A 19,231-nucleotide genomic window follows, 5' to 3' on the forward strand; every position below is an offset into this window, starting at 1 on the left:
ATTTTTTTTTGGTTAACCCTTTGATTTTAAAGAAAAGAGAATATGTAATTTGAATTTCAACCAAAAGATAAATAAAATTAGATTAAATTATGATTCGTATTATTGAATAAAGTTTTACACTAAAAATACCTGTTATTATTAGAATATAGTGAAAGGATGATTATAACATTGTATCATACATCAAAACCGAAAAAGAAAGAGTATTTATATACGGTCATAATAACTAATAAGCCTAGATGAGAGGTAACTAACCAACAAGTTTATTCTAACCAACTTCTAAGGAGTGTTGATTGCTTTGTTGCGTTGACCATTAGTAATTCAAATTTGAATATTTTCAATTGACTCGATCTTTACTAAACATCATAAACTACTTGAGTCCAACCATTTAATTTATGTGCAAGATAATATTAGTTATATTTGAATTGATTTGGAGCATATTCGGATTGACATTGAATTTAGCAGATGCTCGATGTTGCAGTATCATTTTGTTAAAAGCACATTTTGAAGTTTCGTAAATAAATCACAATGTTATTCTAATTTTATAAAAATCACTATTATTTCAAACATGCATACGAATATAATACTATTTCTGTATTGCAATAAATATTATATTTTTTCCGTTGCACACATATTAAAAAATGACAATAAATTAAAATAAGAGAAGAATAATTTTATTAAATTATCTTTATTAATAAATAGTGTGTTTATCATTATCACAAATCCAAAGTTAGATGATATATTTAAATATAATGGTTAACATTATATGAAAAACAAAAAATAATATTTATTTTAATAGTTTTTATTTATTAAAATGATATTTATTATCAACTTAATAAAATATCGAATATGGTAGTTTGTTGTGGTTAGTGAGATATCAAAATTGAAAACTTTAGTTTGCTCAAAACTATGCATTGCATGTTATTCTTAGTAATAAGACTTTGCTAATAAAAAGAATGAAGATTAATCTCAATATTTTAATTGACTGATTAATGAATTGAATTGTAAAAGGGTACTTATTACCTAACTTGTGTTACAAACAGAGACCTGTGCACACTAGAGTTGCATAGTAATCTCAATGTAAAAGGGTTTTTAATTAAATAATATATTTAAATTTGCATGTTAAATTATAGAAGACAAACAGGTAAGTGGTTGATCACGACCGTTAAAGTGGTGTTAATAGATTGGGTATCTTTGCAGATTGCAGTTATGAAAGGTTTACACAAATGTACTTCCTTCTATATGTCAGATTCAAATATAGAAACAGATGTCAAAACAGAGCGGATTCAAAGTAATTAGTTCATCTTTTGTTTCTTTATTTTAATATTATGTGTGGTCTATTCTAGTAGTACTTGTATGTATGTTTTTAATACTTAAAAAGAAAATCTGGGTCTTTGAGTTCAATTAATTAATCACACTTTCACTTTGTAAGTGAACATAACTTTTTAAAGGATTTGTACTTTTATTGCCAAATTTGTTGTTTATTAATTTAAGTGGTATGAACAAAGGGTGGATTGAAGTGGGCCATATCCACATGGACTAGGATTGCCTTAGGTCACACATTCACATTCTTCATTTATGGACTCTAGTGTTAAAGGAATGAATATTTTTTTTTAAGATACAACTTACAATTTATTTTATTCAAGATATTAATTCAGAATAAGAGGTTATTTATAGGTACATTTAAAGAATCCTATAATCATTTTTAGGACATTGTTCATAAAACTCATTTTTGCATATTTTGCATATATTTCTATTATGAAAGCCCATAAAAAATATACATAAAACTTTCAAATAGTTTTAACTATATCTAATTTCAAATTACTACTAATAAAACGTGTTATCATACAATTTACATGCTAACTTTGTGTTTTAGGATATGCTTCGTAGAGTATGGGTGTCAAAAAAACCAAAAACTGAATCAAATTGTAGAATTGAACTGAACCGAATTATTTTTGAACTGAACTGGTTTATAAAAATTGAGAACCGAACTGTTTTCGAATTGATTTTTTAAAACTAGAATCAAATCGAACTGGTTTTCAGTTCGAAAAAACTGAATCGAACGGGTTTTTATTTCAAAAAACTTGAACTGGATTTGTTTTTTAGAAATAATTAGGAGAGTTATGTAAAATTTGGCCTATATAAATAAAGTTAAATCAGTTCGGTTCGATTCAAATAATAAATTGGTGCACCAATTTATAAAACAATTTGGTTTGGTTTTTGAATTAAAAACCAATTCGGTTCAGTTTTTTCAAACTGAAAATCAATTCGATTTAATTTTCAAACGGTTCTAATTTAGAACTAAACTCTGTACACCCTATCGTAGAGTTATAATGTGAGATATTTGAATAAGATCGAACGGTTGAAATTGTGTAATTACATTACTGCATATTTATTTCAACTATTGAAAATATGACATGTGTTTGAGATTTTCTTCTATAATCCAACGTCTACGTAGTTGACTAGACAATACAATCTTTAAGAAAATTCAAATACAATCTTAATGTTTTGGTAGTTAAAACTGCTTTTGTAAAAATAAAAAATTATTTTATATGTAATAACATGTTAATTGTTAATATGAAATTAAATGGTATTACATACCGACATTAAAGATCAGAAAATTGATATTAAAAATCATGTGTTGGACACATGCACTAAATCCAAAATAGACCATCGGTAGTTAACTGCAATGAATTAGAGTGTTTAATTAAAAAGTGATACGTGTGTGGAAAATAATAAAAGAAAAGTAAAAGAAAGAGGGTGAATGAAAAGGGACGTTTCAAAGAAAGAAAATAGAGAGTTGGCAGTGTACAGAGCAGGCAGTGATGTTGTACTGCTGTTTTTGTGTTGTGTTCCGCTTTACTCATTCCCTATTCTCTACTACTACTGCACTCTACCCCTATTATATATCATTTCATTCCTTCTTATAGCTCTTTCAATTCTATCTTATATTCAATTGTTTTATTATTATTATTATTATTATTATTAGGTTATGTACCATCTCAATTATCATATCCTTTTTTCACTTTTTGTTCTTCACTTCATCATACTCTCCTCTTTATCTTCTGATGCCCTCCCTTTTTATCATTTACTGCCTCTAATTAAAACAACACAAGTGTATTCAACTCTCCCTGCAGGACTTAATTAATGCTCTTTTCTTTTTAAATATTACTAACAAAAGTTTTTTATTCAACACTTCTTATAAGAAATATTTGGTTACACTATATTGTTCACAGAAATTTATATATACCTAAGTGTATTCAATTTGAGAAGTTAAACGTTAAACCAAACATAAGTGTATTAATTAAGTGATATTTTGGTACTTTTTTATGAGCTAGTTACCAAAATCAATAGTAATTAAAAACATTGATTAATGAGTATAATAAAGTAATTAATATAATATTGGTCCGCTAAGAATGTTTGTGATGAAATAATTAAACACTTATATCCAAGCACAAGTGTCAAAATACACGTCAATGTAACTTAAAAAGAGAAAGAAAGGACATGCATGTGTGACGAAAAAGTTTGTTAAACATGTCCCAACTGAGAAAGGAAAGTTATGTGTACAAATCACGCAATGCAAAAACAATACCTCTATTACATACAATTTTCAACTGCATTTTGGAACTTCATTAACAATTCTCACTAATAATTTATTTTGTCGTTACTCACAAGTTCCTACTAAAATATTTTCATTGAATTTTTTTATATTTTTTATCTTTCAACATAATACTTTTATTCAAGGTGGATGAATATCAAATATGAATATTTTTAAATAAATTTTTATATTTAAATTCAACACGTCCTATGAGTCTAATTCATTTCGATAATGTTAACTTTTGTCAATTTAATCTATTTATGTTGAACTAAAACTCATTTACCATAATTAAATAAGTATGTTTAACACTAATTTTGTTGTAGTGGTAGATCACCTCAAACTGACACAACTGATTTGGATCATGTAGTGACATATGTACCCCACTCTCTCTCTCTATCTATCTGTCTATATATACAATCATGTGTATATACACAGTTACACAACACACGCAGCTTTCTTTATTCCATTAGATCTGAAAAAGACTAGTTACCACCCAACTTCACATATTTCATTTTACTAACACACCCTCTTTCATGAACATCACATGTAAAACTCAACAACATTCACCATGATCCATCAATCTTCCTCGTCTATTATCTCCATGCATGAAACCATTTAATTTCTCATGAGTATCTTTGCCTCTTCAAAAGGAAACTAAAATAAAAAAAACTACGTTTCACACCCCCTGCAAGCCCAAAGTTTCTTAATTTTCTCCAACCCATCAAACTTTCATTCATTGAAATCTCTCAAAAACATGTCACCTGATGAAACACAACCCTCAAAGTCTGCAAAAGACAAAGACAACCAAAATGGTTCACTTGGTCGGAAAACTTCATCTTCTTCAACATCTTCATCAACAAGGCCACAAGAACAAAACATGAACTGTCCAAGATGTTACTCACCCAACACAAAATTCTGTTACTACAACAACTATAGCCTAACACAACCAAGATACTTCTGCAAAACATGTAGAAGATATTGGACAAAAGGCGGTGCTTTACGCAACGTTCCGATTGGTGGTGGTTGTAGAAAGAACAAGAAAATGAAATCATCATCATCTTCAAGACTCTCTTGTGATTTAAAAGACTCTGCTTCTTCTTCTTCATTAGAGCTTGGTGGTCTTAATTTCCTTCACACAATTTCTCCTTCTATAGATTTTCATCTTGGTAATAATTTACCTTTTCCTCCAAGGCTTCAACTTCATCAAAATCATCATACTCCAATGTTGTTTAACCAATTTTCATCATCTTATGATGAAACTAATTCCTCTACTCCTTTAACAACTGTTTCATCAACTTTCAACCTTGATTCTACTCAAAATTCTGTTGCTGCTATGAACTACCCTTTCTCAAATTATAATGGTGTAATACAAGGTATGAGTTCAATGAATATTCATACTAATCTTGAATCATTGAGTTCTATGAACCAAGACTTGCACTGGAAGCTACAGCAACAGAGGTTAACTATGATGTTTGGTGCAGAAAACCAGAAAGATAATAATCAGACACAAAAACCACAACCTATTTTGTTTGAGAATGTTGAGGTTTCAAAGGGAAATGGTGGAAATAATTTATGTGTTGGAAATTCAAGAAGAGAAGTTGGTGATACACCAAGTGAGTGGTTTTTTGGTAATTCTTATAATGGTTCTGTTACTGTTACTGCTGCTGCTAGACCTACTGGAAGTAATGGGGGTGCAGGAAGTAATAACTGGAATGGTTGGACTGATGTGCACCAGCAATATAATGCTTTGCCCTAGCTTGAGGGAGGTTCAAGATTAGGTTTTTTTGTTTCAATACCCTTTTTTTAAAAATAAAACACTAAAATACCCTCATTTAAAAAAAATATACCAAAATGCCCCATTTTTTTTTTCTTTACTTATAAGTCGCCATTTGGAATGGCGACTTCCTTAAGGAAGCCCGAGTTTCAAATGGCGACTTCCTACTTGATTTTTAAAAAAAGGGGCATTTTGGTATATATTTTTCAAATTGGGGTATTTTGGTGTTTTTTTTTCAAAAAGAGGGCATTAAAAAAAAAGACTTTAGGAAGAAATTAATTAATAGGGCAACTTTCATATTTTGGATCACAAAAAAAATCCTTCAGGTATATGTTAATTGGTTATGTATTGTTGTTTACATTGGCTTTAAAAGAACACATATTTGATGTAACAGATGGAAAAATTATTAAGACTATAATGTTTTGTCAAAAATTTATTATTAACATCCTCGTGTGTTCATAATTCATATACTCTCAGTAGATGTTAATCAATTTTCTACTTTCTATATTCTTATTATTACTCATATTAGATAGTGCTACCTCCCCCTATATTATTAGTCACTTTATAAAAAATTATTTATCAAGTTATAAGTGGTTTTAAAATATGAATAAAACATTAATATTTATTTTCTTATAATAAATATCTTTTGTTATTTATTATTCTATTTTTTATTTTAATTCTATTAATTTTTCTTTTTTATATTATTAATAAATAAAAGACAATTTGGTAAGTTAGTTCATAATTTTTCATTTGTATATATATTTAACTATATTTTTTAAATTGAGTGAGTTAACTATAATCTAGAAATGAGTGAGTACAATACTATAGTACCTACTTTGCTGTGCCCTCCAGTTTTTTTTGTTTATGTGGATCCTTCTCCTTTTATTAAATATTGCCTTTACTATCGGTCCTACATTAAAGAGAAACAAATAATGGTGATTTTCCTTTACTTACACTCTATCATATCACACATAGTATTTGAACAAGATAGTCCATATTTTTAATTAAAAAAAAAGAAAGACATTCCATATCTTTTCTAGTTTAATCAGACCTAACTCACGATTTTAAATTGTTGTTTAGGTCATATCAATTGCACTTCAATATTTCACATTGTAAAAACATACAATTGTAATTACAATAATATTTAAAAATTATTATAAATTTTAATAAAACTAATATTTTTTTACAGTAATAACTGTTGATTTTTATTATCTTTATAGATAAAATAGTGACATAATTAATGTCAATATAAAATTTTAAATCCTAAACTTTAACAATAAATATGAGACATATATTTATTTTTTTAATTAAATTAATATAATTTAAATCACAATTTTAATTATAAAATAAAAATAGATATTATTGTCTTCTAAAAAATGACGTAAATAGTTATTCAAAATTTTAAATATTTTTTAATAAAGTATGATTGATATCAGAATTTTTATTAGATTAATTATAATTAATTTTCAGGATGTAGGTGGTAGTGAATTTTATCGTTTTCAGTTGACCATAATATTGGGATCTGTGATGGATAATTTTGGCGTGTTGTGAATTGAAATGAAGTCGGAGAAGAATTGAAGATAATAGTATATTTGATTTGTTTTATGTTGAGTTGATGATATTGATATATATACTCGAAAAAACATTATTATATAATAAAAGTGATTAATGCAATGGAATGGAATACACAGAAAACACACAGTGGTTGAGACGAGCGTAGGTTCCGCTGCTTCATAGCACTGCACTATATCATATATAGCTCTGCATGCTCTTCTCTCTCTCTCTCTCTCTCTCTCTCTCTCTCTCTACAATCTTGCTATGGCTATTCGTAATTATCGTTTCAGTACGGTGACATTTGGTGCTGTCTGAAAAAGTGTTCATTGTAAAGTGAATTAATTCAATCAATAAAACAAACATCAAGATATTATATATATATATATTGATGTACCTATAAAACAGAAATTCTAATGTATATACTGTTACTTACTACATATACAAAAATCAATATATAATGGTACTTTCTATCTTTAAAATAATAGTTAAATAAATTCTTATTTAATAAAAATTATTTAATATTATTTAAAAATTATAATTAAATACTATTATTTATCAAAAGTTTACAAATAAAATTTTAAAAGTATACAAAAGTTTACAAATAAATTTTTGATTCACAAAACAATTATTAATTTATTAATTAAAGAAACAAATATATTGAAACCCATAAATGTATTAATATAACGTTGAAGTCCTCTAAATAAAATACCAACCGTTTCAAGAAATTAAATGTTATAATTTTTTCTTTTAATTTTATTGTTTATTTAAATGACTGTGATAAAAATATTATTATTTATTCAATCAAATACTAATTTTTTTAATTAATTATATAAATTTCGTAACTTTCAATTTCTTTATTTAAAAAACGTTTGATTGTATATATGTGGCATTTATCTAATTAAAGAAATAAATTAATATTTTAGTTCTTCAAATTATAAACATAACTAAATTAAAAAAAATTAATATAGCAATTTAATTCTTTAAATTGAACACAATCAAATAATTTAATCATTTAACTAGATTTAATAACACATTTTCAAATGTTCTATATATTTTATTTCAATACAATATTAAAACTATTCAAGCCAATACACAGGTCTTCTCATTAATGAGATGAATATTTCTTCAAGATATATATTACAATTGAAAAACTAAATTAATTAAGTTATTCAGTTTTAGAGTATTAAATGCTGGACTTTTATACTTTGAAAAAGACCAAAATGCTCATTTGTTCTATCAAAAGCTTAGGGTTCGGCTTTTTGTTGCTGTAAAAAAGAAAAATGTTTAATTTATCTTTAGAGAGTATTGGAGAATGAGCCTTTTGATTTCATCCGTGCTATTTTACCACTGATTAATATCGATTGCAATAATACTGTGTCATGTACAGAGATAGGAAAAGCAATTAACTTTGCTTTCTTTTCTCAATCTTTATTCCTCACTTTCTATGTTAGCGCGAAAATACTTTTGACCCCACAAATGCGTCAAATATTTGCATTATTGTATGCTATACCTCTTTACTCCTTCATTCCTCACATATCTCTATACACATGTATTTTCATGCTAACTGCACTATCTTTCCTTTATGTAAAACGTACTTAGCAAGTGAAAATTGAAATTCACCCACCTAGTTTTTTTTTTTTAATAATTGACCCGTATATTGTAAAGTTCAATTAATGAATATGTACTTCTTTTAAAAAAATCAATCAATGAAGATGTACTTGAATATAAAACTTACTGACTCTATGTCTTTTAATAATATAATTAATGTATATATTTTGTGTATGATTAACGGTGGATTCATAAATTTCTTTTGTTGGAAATAATAAAATAATATATTATTTAAATCAAAGAAAAATATCACTAACTCTTATATAATATATAAATATAATGAGTAAACAAACTCATAATAGATAAGATTAAAAATTACAATTATTTTCTACCAGATTTTCTATTTTAAAAATATTTAATAATTTTTTTTATTGTGACACTATTAAATATGTCACTTTTATATATGCAACTAATAATTATTCATCTATTATACGATTGCATATTCTATTTATCACAAAATTCGTGAGAGGAACATCGTTAGTTATAATTGTCAAAAGTAAAAATAAAAATAATTTTAAAGTAAATATATTATTGGATACACAGCATGCTTTCTAAAATCATAAATTTTTCTGAGGCTTAAAATAATAAAATTATAGTTTTATTAAAATGAATTTTTGTAATTTTGTAGGAACAAGAAACCCCACTATATACACCCTAGATCCGCCTTTGACTATTACTATAATATTTTGTGTGTATTTCACAACAACAACAACAAAATATTTTATATATAAATGAATTTAAGATAAAATTTTCAGCTTTCAAGACAGATTGGTACTATTTATTAAGGTATTTATTAGGTATATATTTGGAAAAGAAACAAAATGTATCTACTAAATTGTAAGGGTGTAATTAAATACAGAGGTAGTATTATGTAAATATCTTGTATCAAAAATCTTAAATATTTGTAAAACTTGTGTAATTTTATTTTTTTATTTTAATAAAAGAAGGGGCTAAATGTGTTTTATATTATGTCGTATGTGTGTTGTTGTTGTTGGGGGTTCAAATGATTCACATGAGTCACGAAAGAGAAGGAGAGAAAGTGGAAGAGTGACCTAAGAAAAACGAAGAACATGAAGGTAGTGCGTGATTAACGTGAGTTTTGTTGTTGTTGGATTGTTGTGTGAGTGCAAACCGTCATTTTACAACTTACATAGTGCAAGAAACTCATGACATATACGAGACCAAAAACTATATACTCCATACTTATCAATCATCATTCGTGTTCCTAACCTTATCCTACACCGAAAATTAAATTAAACTTTGGACCCCACACCAACTTTAATCACTTGATAGTTTCCCCCACTAACCAAACCAAATTACATGCAATCATATGTATGACCAGAAACATAAAAGGAAGAACATGATTCCACATATACAAAGACCAACAAATTTTCTTAGATCACTCGAGAACTATAGTTCGTGACTAAATTTGTTTTAATTGTTTAATATACTCTCTCAAATAATTTTTGAGAATACAAATATTTTATATTCGTATCTGTCAAATAATTTTGGACGAGTTAGTTGTTTAACAAATATCTATAACATCATTTTATAAATTTTAATACTTCATTTGTTGTTTAGTGGTAATATTAACTCGAGTTCTACATCACTATAACCTTTAATAAACATTGTGAAACAAATAAAATATATACAACTACAATGGTTTTGGTTGTTTTCACATTCATCTTTTTAACAAACTCAGTTGATTAATGTTTTACTTTGAAACCAAATTAATATTGTAAAAGGTTAATTATAGAGACTTAATTTCATAATAAATGATTAACTATATAAATTATAATTGATACTAATAATTATAAAGAGTTGAAATATATTAGGCTAGGTAGAAATATATTATTCTCAACATGTTGTTCTTGTTTTTGACTAAGACATAAATGGGAAAAAAAAAAACATCAATAGGTCAATTTTATTTTTTAGTTTTTAAAATGATAAAACAGGAGTCAGTTTTGCAAAATAATTTTGATAGAAAAGTTTCATCCAACAGATTTTTTTTTAGTTCAAAAATAGAAAACAGAATTTAAAATCACTTTTTAAACAGGCCCAAACATCTCCACTTCCATTTTTTGACAATATTTCCACTTCCACAATCCATTTACCTAGAAAAGATAATTAAGTTAAACATACCCAACAAACTTATGAACTATTAATTAAAAGATGTACATCTGAAATTAATTTGATAAAGAATTACATCTAGGAATGGAATCTTTGATCATTATGGCTTGTAGAATTGAATGTCTGACCATGATTATCTAATTTGCTTGCCACACAATGCTTGATAAGGTTAAGTTTAATACAACACTTCAAAAACATTAATAATGATATAATGAAAAAATAAATTAAAGCCTAATTAGAAAATTAGGTCATTGAGTATGTTTAACTATTTTTTAATTATAGCTTGTTAGGCATTGTGAAAAACTGATTATGCATATGTTTGGATTAGCAATTCATCGATAAATTTCTTATCTCAATGTAAATTTGGTTGTGTTATTGAGAAACTTCCATTAATGGCTTATATATAAAAGCATGAATTGGACGTGATTTTATGAAGGCTCAAATACAAGCTAGATGTTAGTAAATACCATACATGTACACCTCAAATTTTTGAAGTACTTATTCAACACTTCATTTTTTTTTCTTCTATTATATTACTACTGACGTATCACGTCACACTATCTATTTTTTTTATCACTCAAGATGTATACTAAGTGTATGGGTGTATATCAAATATTTTCCGTTAAACAAAGATAATTAAACAAAAATAATGAAGATAAGTTTGAAAGTGGAAAATGAAAAGATAGAATTAAGTGGACAAAAGCACAAGAAGTTCAATGGTAGGGTGGCTGGTCTAGGATATCGATTTTGAATCTTCTCATACAGTAGTCCAAATACCAGTGGACGAAATTAAGAATTGAATAAAACAGAAATGGTGACCAAGAGGAAAGCATTACTCACATTTTTAGGCTATTATTGTTAATAAAGATATTTTAAAATCTATTTATTATTCCAAAAATTTCTTTACATGTTAATTCCAACTTTTTTGACAAACTGCATCCAATTCAACAAAAGTTGCATGGAAGTATGCCTCCTCTAATCTAAATTTGTGTTATAATAAAAAAATGACAAAAGAGTTGCATAGAAGTATGCTCTTATATCACTTTTTAATATTACTTTTGTTATCAACTTGAAATCGTTCAAAGATAAATAAGAATCATCCACATTTAATAACTTAGGGATAAAGTTATCAAAAATAGATAATTCAAAAGTAGACAATTTGAATTTATTAAATAAATGTGTCTAAATAATATCGTCTCAGAAAACATAGTTACAAAACAATACCCATTACTTGAGATAGTGTAAAATTGTACATTCAATATGACATAATCATGACCATGTATATTGTACTTTCCAAACAAAGAAAACAATCAACTTCAAATCATGCTTTCATCATAACTTCATAAGAGAAGATGGAGATTCTACGTAAAAATTACACAAATAATATCCAATATCCAATATGTTGTTTCAAGAGAGATTGAGATTTTTCTCCTATCTTGACCATATTTTCTTCTTACTTTCCCTCTCTTTAACTCCTTGAGCTTGATCTCTGCTTGTGCTAGCTCTCTTATGAGACAAGGGAACTTGACTAGCAAGGACTGGCTGCTTTGTTGTTGTTAGTCTCCCAGTCCTTACAATTTTAGGTGGGTCAGATTTCCTCGTGATTTTTCGATCATGTAAAGAGGATGATGGAACGGCAAAATGGTTCTCAATTTCATTGCTTCTGAACTGCCTTCTATTTCTCATCTGATGAGTAGAATCATTCCCTTTAAACAAAGCAGAACCTTGAATTATCTGGCGGTTTACTGTGTTTGAACTGCATAAAATGCGAGTCTCAATCTCCTCTGGACATCCATCGCTTCCACGGCTTTTACCTATGTCAGGTGTGGCCTTTACTGCTTCAACATAGCAATGAGTTTGTTGCCACTGTTGCTCTCGCTCTTTGTATCTATCTTCTAGTTCCTTCACCTGCAATGACACATTGTCGCGTGAATTTTCAATGAAGATAAAAATAAAACAAACTCGCTCAACAGATGCCAGAGATCGAAAAATGGCAAAAACAAATAATAGTAATCCTTTCAATGTATAGAGGGAGTTTAGACATATAAGGCTATTATTACTAATACTCTCCTTCACTCATGGTAAGCTTGTGAATGTGACTGTTAACAAATATCAAACATTTAACATATTATTACCTGTTGTTTAAGCAAGGTTTCTGAGTTCTGCTCCTGGTCTTTCAGTTTTCTCTCAAGCTCCTTGATCTGAAGAATATGAAGCAATGAACATAAAAAGAGGTCACTGAAAATATTCCTTTAACATGCACGCAGAATAGATACTAAAAGAGCAACTCTAGTCATTTGACAACCTTATCTTTTAGAAAGGAAGATTCAGACTCAGACCCTTGCAACTGATCTTTCAGCTTCTTTTCTAGATCCCAAACCTGCATAACATACAAGAACTGACTTAACTTTATTTGGACCAAACTAACTGTTCCGTCAAACGAAGAAGGGTAAACTTTTCTCCAAACATGCACCATCTCATAAGATGATGTCAGGTGCTCTATGCTTAAGTTTTGCCAAGAATTAGGAATTAGATAAGAGAGGAGGAAGCAGTTTTCCAAATGTGTTACAGACCTTCTGTTGGAAATTCGCTGTCTCTGACTGCAGTTGTTCTTTTATTTTTTTCTCTAGCTCTTTGACCTTCAGTAGAAGTAAGTATCAAGTTAGAGACATGAATGTCAAAAGACCCATTAACCAAGGCAAATAACCTATGCTATTTAAATAATGTATAGATGAGCCACATGTCAAATAGCAATCTTGAATATGAAAAGGAACCTTATGTTGGAGAGTACAGCAGGTTTCTTCTTTTCCCTTCAACTTTTCACATAATTGAGAAATTTGTTTCTCCGATTGGTTTTGCATGGATGATTTCAACTCAACCTGGCCTTCAAGTTCTTTAATCTTTTCTTGTAGATTTCTGTGGATATTATCCTTGCCTTTGGCCTTACTCTCAATGCTTTGCAAACTTTCTTCTAGTTTCCTCATTGATTCATCTTTACTTCTGCACTCACTTCGCGCTTTTTCAAGCTATGCCAAAGTGTAAAAGAAAGAACACATAAATTTGTCTATAAAAGATGGTGAAATAAATTCAATATGTTCTAGTAAGGATCAGCATCCTACCATTGCTTTTGTCTTTTGAAGTTCACTTGTATCAATTTGCTTCTTAACAGGACCTAACTCAACGCCCCTCACTCTAGTTGCAAAATTAAGTGAGCTCAGAGTCTCACCTACGTCCTGGTCTGATGGACTTATTTGTACAAACATCAAAGTTTTTGAGTCACCTCCTGCCAATATAGACACAAAAATACGCATCAAAATTTACCAATATAATCAATCCTACAGAAACTGGATCTTACTAGTAAAAAATGAACAAGAAACTAAAAGAAAGCTGAAATAGCTAGACATACCTAGTGAGTCTTGGAGTAAATGTGTCAATTTAGAGTTCCTGAAACCTCCAAAAGAAAATAGCATCATTGAAACTTACATTTTTACATATCACGATGGGTAACAATAAAGAGAACGGTGGGTATACCTATACGGAATGTGACTACTTTTGGCTGCTAAAGCAGATATCACATCTCCAAGAGCAGAAAGAGATCGATTAATATTTTGTGCTTCTTTAAGTCGCTCCCCTTGCACTTCAGTCTTTGCAAGTCTCTCACTACCTGCCAAATCCACAAGCCAAAGCTTGCTCTTGGTACGCTCGCCATTCATCAAATTTTTAGTGTTTACCATTATACATAGCATGCTGAACAAGAAAAAAGTGATATTTGGTAAGTATAGAAAAAGAAAAGTTGGCATCTATGTAGAGGTCCTAGACAAGAAATTGTAATGAAATAGGGAAAAAAATGCATGAGCTTGGTACCAATGGGATCGACTGCTATGCTCATTAACATTATTACTTCCAACTGCTCTAGCATTGCTTCCAGCCTGCAGTACCTTCCACACATCACTTATGTTATCGACCTTCGCTTCGACAACACCAGGAACATGATGATGTCCTTCAGAGTTTTGTTTTATCTCCAATCTGATAGCAATTTCAAGAGAATTCATTTCATTTCAGCTTACTAGTTTCCTACTCAGACTAGTACTATTGCGCATTCTAGCATGCTTGACAAAGCATTAATAATTACTATACCAATGGAAAATCAATGACAAACCCAACTGAATTACCTTTTTGATGTTGGTCCTGTAGCTAATAAGTCTCTAATTTGTTCATTATAAACCTCAAGCACACTAACAGATATATCATATGAAAATGTTTCACTCCTTTCCTTACTGACTTTAAACAAGTGCTCAAGAGTCCTGTAATTAACTCCTCTATTCTGCGGTGTTCCTTCCATGGTGAATGTTTTTCCTGTTCCTGTTTGTCCATAAGCAAAGATGCAAACGTTGTAGCCATCCAGCACAGAGATTACCATTGATGATGCATCAGCAAAAACATCAACTGTCAAACAAAGTAAACACCGTCTTTTAAAACACTTCCAATTGTGCAAATAATAATAATATGAATCGTGTAAATAATGACTTATGTTGGTCAAGCAAACATATTACACTTTGCTACCTTGATCATCTTTTGGTGTATAAACCCTGTCAAATCTGAAAGATTTTTTGGTGGAGCCAGTAGTCAAAATTCCAAGGCATCCATCCTTTGCTGCATCAAAATCCACAACAGTTGTACACCCAGCTGATGTTTCAACCTTATTTAGTGGTCGACAACGGCAGAAAACTCTAATGTTCCCTAGGTATTCATAAGAGAAGCGTATTAATATTTATTACCTTTGACATGTAATAATTCTTTTCAAATAGCAACAAAGTCTACTTATACTATGGAGAATATGTATACATGATATTATACCTTTAGCCTCTTGAACTTCATTGAAGAGCTTCTTTCTCTGTGTCATTTCTTCATAGTATTTCACCTTGAGATCTTCACACTGCTTAACTGCAGAAAATAATTTTTAGTCCCTTAACACTGACTATTCATACTCCAAACTTTAAATTAAGAGCAACTCTTCAGTTTAAACTAAGAAAAATGGAGATTGAATAATGTAACTGAAGCATACCTAATTCCTGTACTGCAAAAACCATTTTGTTTAATTCAGGGATTGAATCGACACATTCATGGGCTTCAAGGGAAAGCCGAGATTGCTCACTCTTCATCAACTGCAAAATAAATTGAATGCATATATTCTTAATGTGTTCCTGCGAATAATAAAAGAAGGGGGATGGTAACTTAAAGCATCACTCTTTATAAACTTGCCATTTACCTTTACTTTTTCCTGTAAACTGGTAATCGCTTCAGCCCATTTCTTCTGATCAAGGTCATACTTGTTAGAAATACTCCTCAGGTTCTCGGCCTGTTTCTCCACAGTTTGTTCTGACAGAAATTGACAATAAAATTAGGAATATTTTGACTTGGAACCATAAACAATTGAAATTTAAAAAGCTTTGTGATGGCATTGATACACGAGCACATCTAACTGTGGTAATTTTATCACAATTTACGACCATAAGCATAGCAAATTAAATAATCAGATCTTCAAGCTCCTACATATACATGACGACAAATCTCATTAACCAAGTTGAGAAAGTTCTCTAAAGACTCTAATTTCCATACTTCTCTTGTTGGAAGACCGTGTAAAAGTAAAGCATACCGGTAGTGAGTGACTTAAATGTCACTTGATCAAGCTCTGTCTGAACTTTTTCCATTTTTCTACTGGTTTCAGTTAATGAAGTCCACGCCTCATAGCATTCTTTTGCCTTGAGCTCACACTGCATAGTGAGCTCCTTTATCTTATTCTCATACTTAGCCGTAGATTTTGTCTGCATAAATTTCATCTGAAACATTCCAATAAAAAGAAGGAAACACAAAATGTTGTGAGTCTATGATACTTCACACCTCAAACAGACACTTATCAACTAGTTTTCACCTCTAACCTGTGATGAAGGAATTTCAATCTGCGCAGCACAGTAGTTACATTTTATGAAATCACTTATCTCTGGTGGAACTGTTTAACAAAATATTGAAGACAACAAGTTGCTGAGTAACATCAATTCCACTGGATAAATTATTCAAGCACAGTAAAAAGAAATTAAGTACCTGACGCCTTTGTCGCTCTCCTAAGGCAAATCCCACTAACAACTGGGCTTCCATTTATACTTTCAAATCTTATGAGAATCACCCCATCATCCTTCACAGTGACCCGAGAATCAATCAATTGTAGTGGCTTGTTGACTCCAACAACTGCATAGATGTCCAATTCAGATAGAACCTGCCATATTATTATTTGAATAAATAAAAAATGAGGTCAAGCTATATTATGTAATATTATTTGAGTAAACAAAAAAATGAGTTCAAGCTATTATATGTATAAGTTTCTCAACTCAAATGTAGTAAAATCATAACAAAAAGGTATAGTTTGTGTGGAAAAGCTTGCCTTTTCTTCTTGTATGTATACATCGAACACCCTCATTCCTTTTGGCCCATTTATGTTAATGATCTCCACAAAATGAAGGTCAACAAGATAGTTTCCAGGTGGAAGGTTATCAATTCTATAACAAAAACTTCCCACCCTAGCTGATTGATAAATAGATGGGTAATCTCCACCTGCCACTATTTGCTCGTTTGTGCGAAAAACATTGCCACCATCATAAAAGGTATCACCGAGGAATTTTACTCCATCATCTGCTTCGTTAAACGCTTCTCCTCCCGCATTTACAAACATGACACACTCCTCTGCTTCAATAGATACACATTAGAAAGAAGAAGAAAATCACACTTGATTCAACACATTAATACTTAAGTATTAATCTTAAGTTCTTTCATACTTAAGATACATTTTTCAAACTAGCCGAATTTACAATTTATCAAAACCTAAACCAGAATTCTAAAGCCCCAATTAACCCTAATTTACTGTATAATAGCCACAGCCAGCCAACAATTTTGTGAGTAGAGAGAATAGATTGAAAAAATTTGAAATTCGATTGAGAAACAACTCTCTTTTAAGTGTAACTGAAAAATGGACTTAAGAAAGAGTGAAAAATGAACCTTTTTTTTCCAATCAAATTTTCATATATTCATCCTAATGTGTGTAAAAATGATAAACTCAAATTGGGAGATTCTAACCTGCGTTTTGAGATCTGGTAAACCCAGTTGGAATTATTCTTGAAGTGGAATCACAAATGATGGAATCGAACAAGGAGTCTTGGGCATCTTCCATCACTGAATCTTTCTGGTCTGAAATTAGGGTTTGTGGGTAGTTCTGAAAATCGTTGGATTGGATCCGATCCATGTAAAGACGGAGTCTTTTGCAATGAAGAAGGAATTTAGAGTGAGATGGAAATAGAGCAAATTGTTGGTGACAGAAAAAAAAATTGAAGAGCGAGAGAGATTAGACAATGGTTCTAGCTTGGGTGAGCGATAGGATCGTTCAAATTTGAATTTCGTTACCGTTGAATGTCGTTTGCATTTACCGAACGTTAAACTTTTGCCTTTACTTTTCCTATTACCTTTTTTCTTATTACCTAAATTAGAAAGTTATTAATTTTCGATGGAATTTGCGACAGTATTTTTGGATGGAATTTTGATATACTACTAACCAGCAATCAATTTAAAATTAAGAAAATAAGCATTAGTAAAATTACATTATTGTCTTAATTAATTTTATTATTGGATCATTAATAAGGAGATAAAAGTAATTAACATTTAAAATATTGCATGTTATAAATATTGTAATTAATAAAATAAAAAACATAATTGTCATCTAAATAACTGATATTTAAAGCACAAGTATTATTGGATCCATTAATAAAACAATAATATAATTATATAAAGAGAGATTTATAATTTCAATGAAAAATTACATAACTGGTGTCTAACATTAAAGCTTTAACAGATTTATTGACTTAAAAATCATAGAATTATTTTGTAATTAAAAAATGTGAATTACATAATTATCATTGATACATGAAAAAAAAAATTGATAATATTTTTCAGGTGGTAAATATAAAAAATCATGATATAAATATTTATCACTTATATATAAAAAAAAACATGAGACATATATTTGTCATTGATAAATATTAAAAAATATGGAATATATATTTGTTATTAATAAATATTTAAAAAATAAAAAAAATTATCATAGAATATATGTTTATAGTTGATGCATAAAAAAAATATGACAAATTCAATTAAAGATAATGAAGACCTTGAAATTTAAAAAACACTTAAAAAAATATTTACATTTACTTTTCTTTAAGTGTGACTTAAACAATTATATGTCACTTCCCTAAGCTCTAAAGTATGGGCTCAGTCAATAATTTATAGAGAAATCTATATTTAATTCCCTCACCTTTCCCTTCTATCCTCTCAAAATACTTGAAAATATCATATATCATTTTACATCTTACTACTTGATAGTCAAAAATTTCTAAATTATTAATATTTTGATAATTTTAAATTTTTAAATTTTTGAACTTTTTTTTTGAAAAATTGCATTATCGAAGTTTCGAATTTTTTATAAAATTAAAAAAAAAAAAAAAAACTGCATCGCAAAGTTTCAAAAA

At 29.1% G+C, this 19,231-nt stretch overlaps 2 protein-coding genes across 2 annotated transcripts; one reads left to right on the forward strand and one right to left on the reverse strand.

Annotated features, from left to right (window-relative positions):
* Positions 1-4,017: 4,017 nt before the first annotated feature.
* Positions 4,018-5,814, forward strand: LOC101511938 (dof zinc finger protein DOF5.7). The gene has a single exon (XM_004512508.3). The coding sequence runs from the start codon at positions 4,350-4,352 to the stop codon at positions 5,349-5,351; it is 1,002 nt and encodes a 333-aa protein (XP_004512565.1). The 5' UTR covers positions 4,018-4,349; the 3' UTR covers positions 5,352-5,814.
* A 6,054-nt stretch (positions 5,815-11,868) lies between these two features.
* Positions 11,869-18,143, reverse strand: LOC101512272 (kinesin-like protein KIN-14R). Its single transcript, XM_004512509.4, has 19 exons — positions 17,790-18,143; positions 17,101-17,399; positions 16,764-16,935; positions 16,601-16,671; positions 16,318-16,501; positions 15,931-16,040; positions 15,727-15,826; positions 15,519-15,605; positions 15,225-15,401; positions 14,834-15,107; positions 14,526-14,687; positions 14,193-14,408; positions 14,068-14,105; positions 13,781-13,944; positions 13,436-13,687; positions 13,235-13,300; positions 12,967-13,041; positions 12,797-12,862; positions 11,869-12,569 (listed from the first exon to the last, which is right to left on the reverse strand). The coding sequence occupies exons 1-19, from the start codon at positions 17,953-17,955 to the stop codon at positions 12,093-12,095; spliced, it is 3,156 nt and encodes a 1,051-aa protein (XP_004512566.1). The 5' UTR covers positions 17,956-18,143; the 3' UTR covers positions 11,869-12,092.
* Positions 18,144-19,231: the final 1,088 nt, after the last annotated feature.

This window comes from Cicer arietinum, chromosome 8 (assembly GCF_000331145.2).
Source record: "Cicer arietinum cultivar CDC Frontier isolate Library 1 chromosome 8, Cicar.CDCFrontier_v2.0, whole genome shotgun sequence".
NCBI lineage: Eukaryota > Viridiplantae > Streptophyta > Magnoliopsida > Fabales > Fabaceae > Cicer > Cicer arietinum.

Excerpts from the sequence above, each read along its gene's own strand:
- LOC101512272 (XM_004512509.4), bottom strand. The coding sequence starts at position 17,955 with ATGGATCGGATCCAATCCAACGATTTTCAGAACTACCCACAAACCCTA. Across the intron at positions 13,688-13,780 it reads TTCAAAAGACAAAAGCAATG|CTTGAAAAAGCGCGAAGTGA; the intron begins GTAGGATGCTGA and ends ACTTTGGCATAG. Across the intron at positions 13,301-13,435 it reads GCTGTACTCTCCAACATAAG|GTCAAAGAGCTAGAGAAAAA; the intron begins GTTCCTTTTCAT and ends CTTCTACTGAAG.
- LOC101511938 (XM_004512508.3), top strand. The coding sequence starts at position 4,350 with ATGTCACCTGATGAAACACAACCCTCAAAGTCTGCAAAAGACAAAGAC.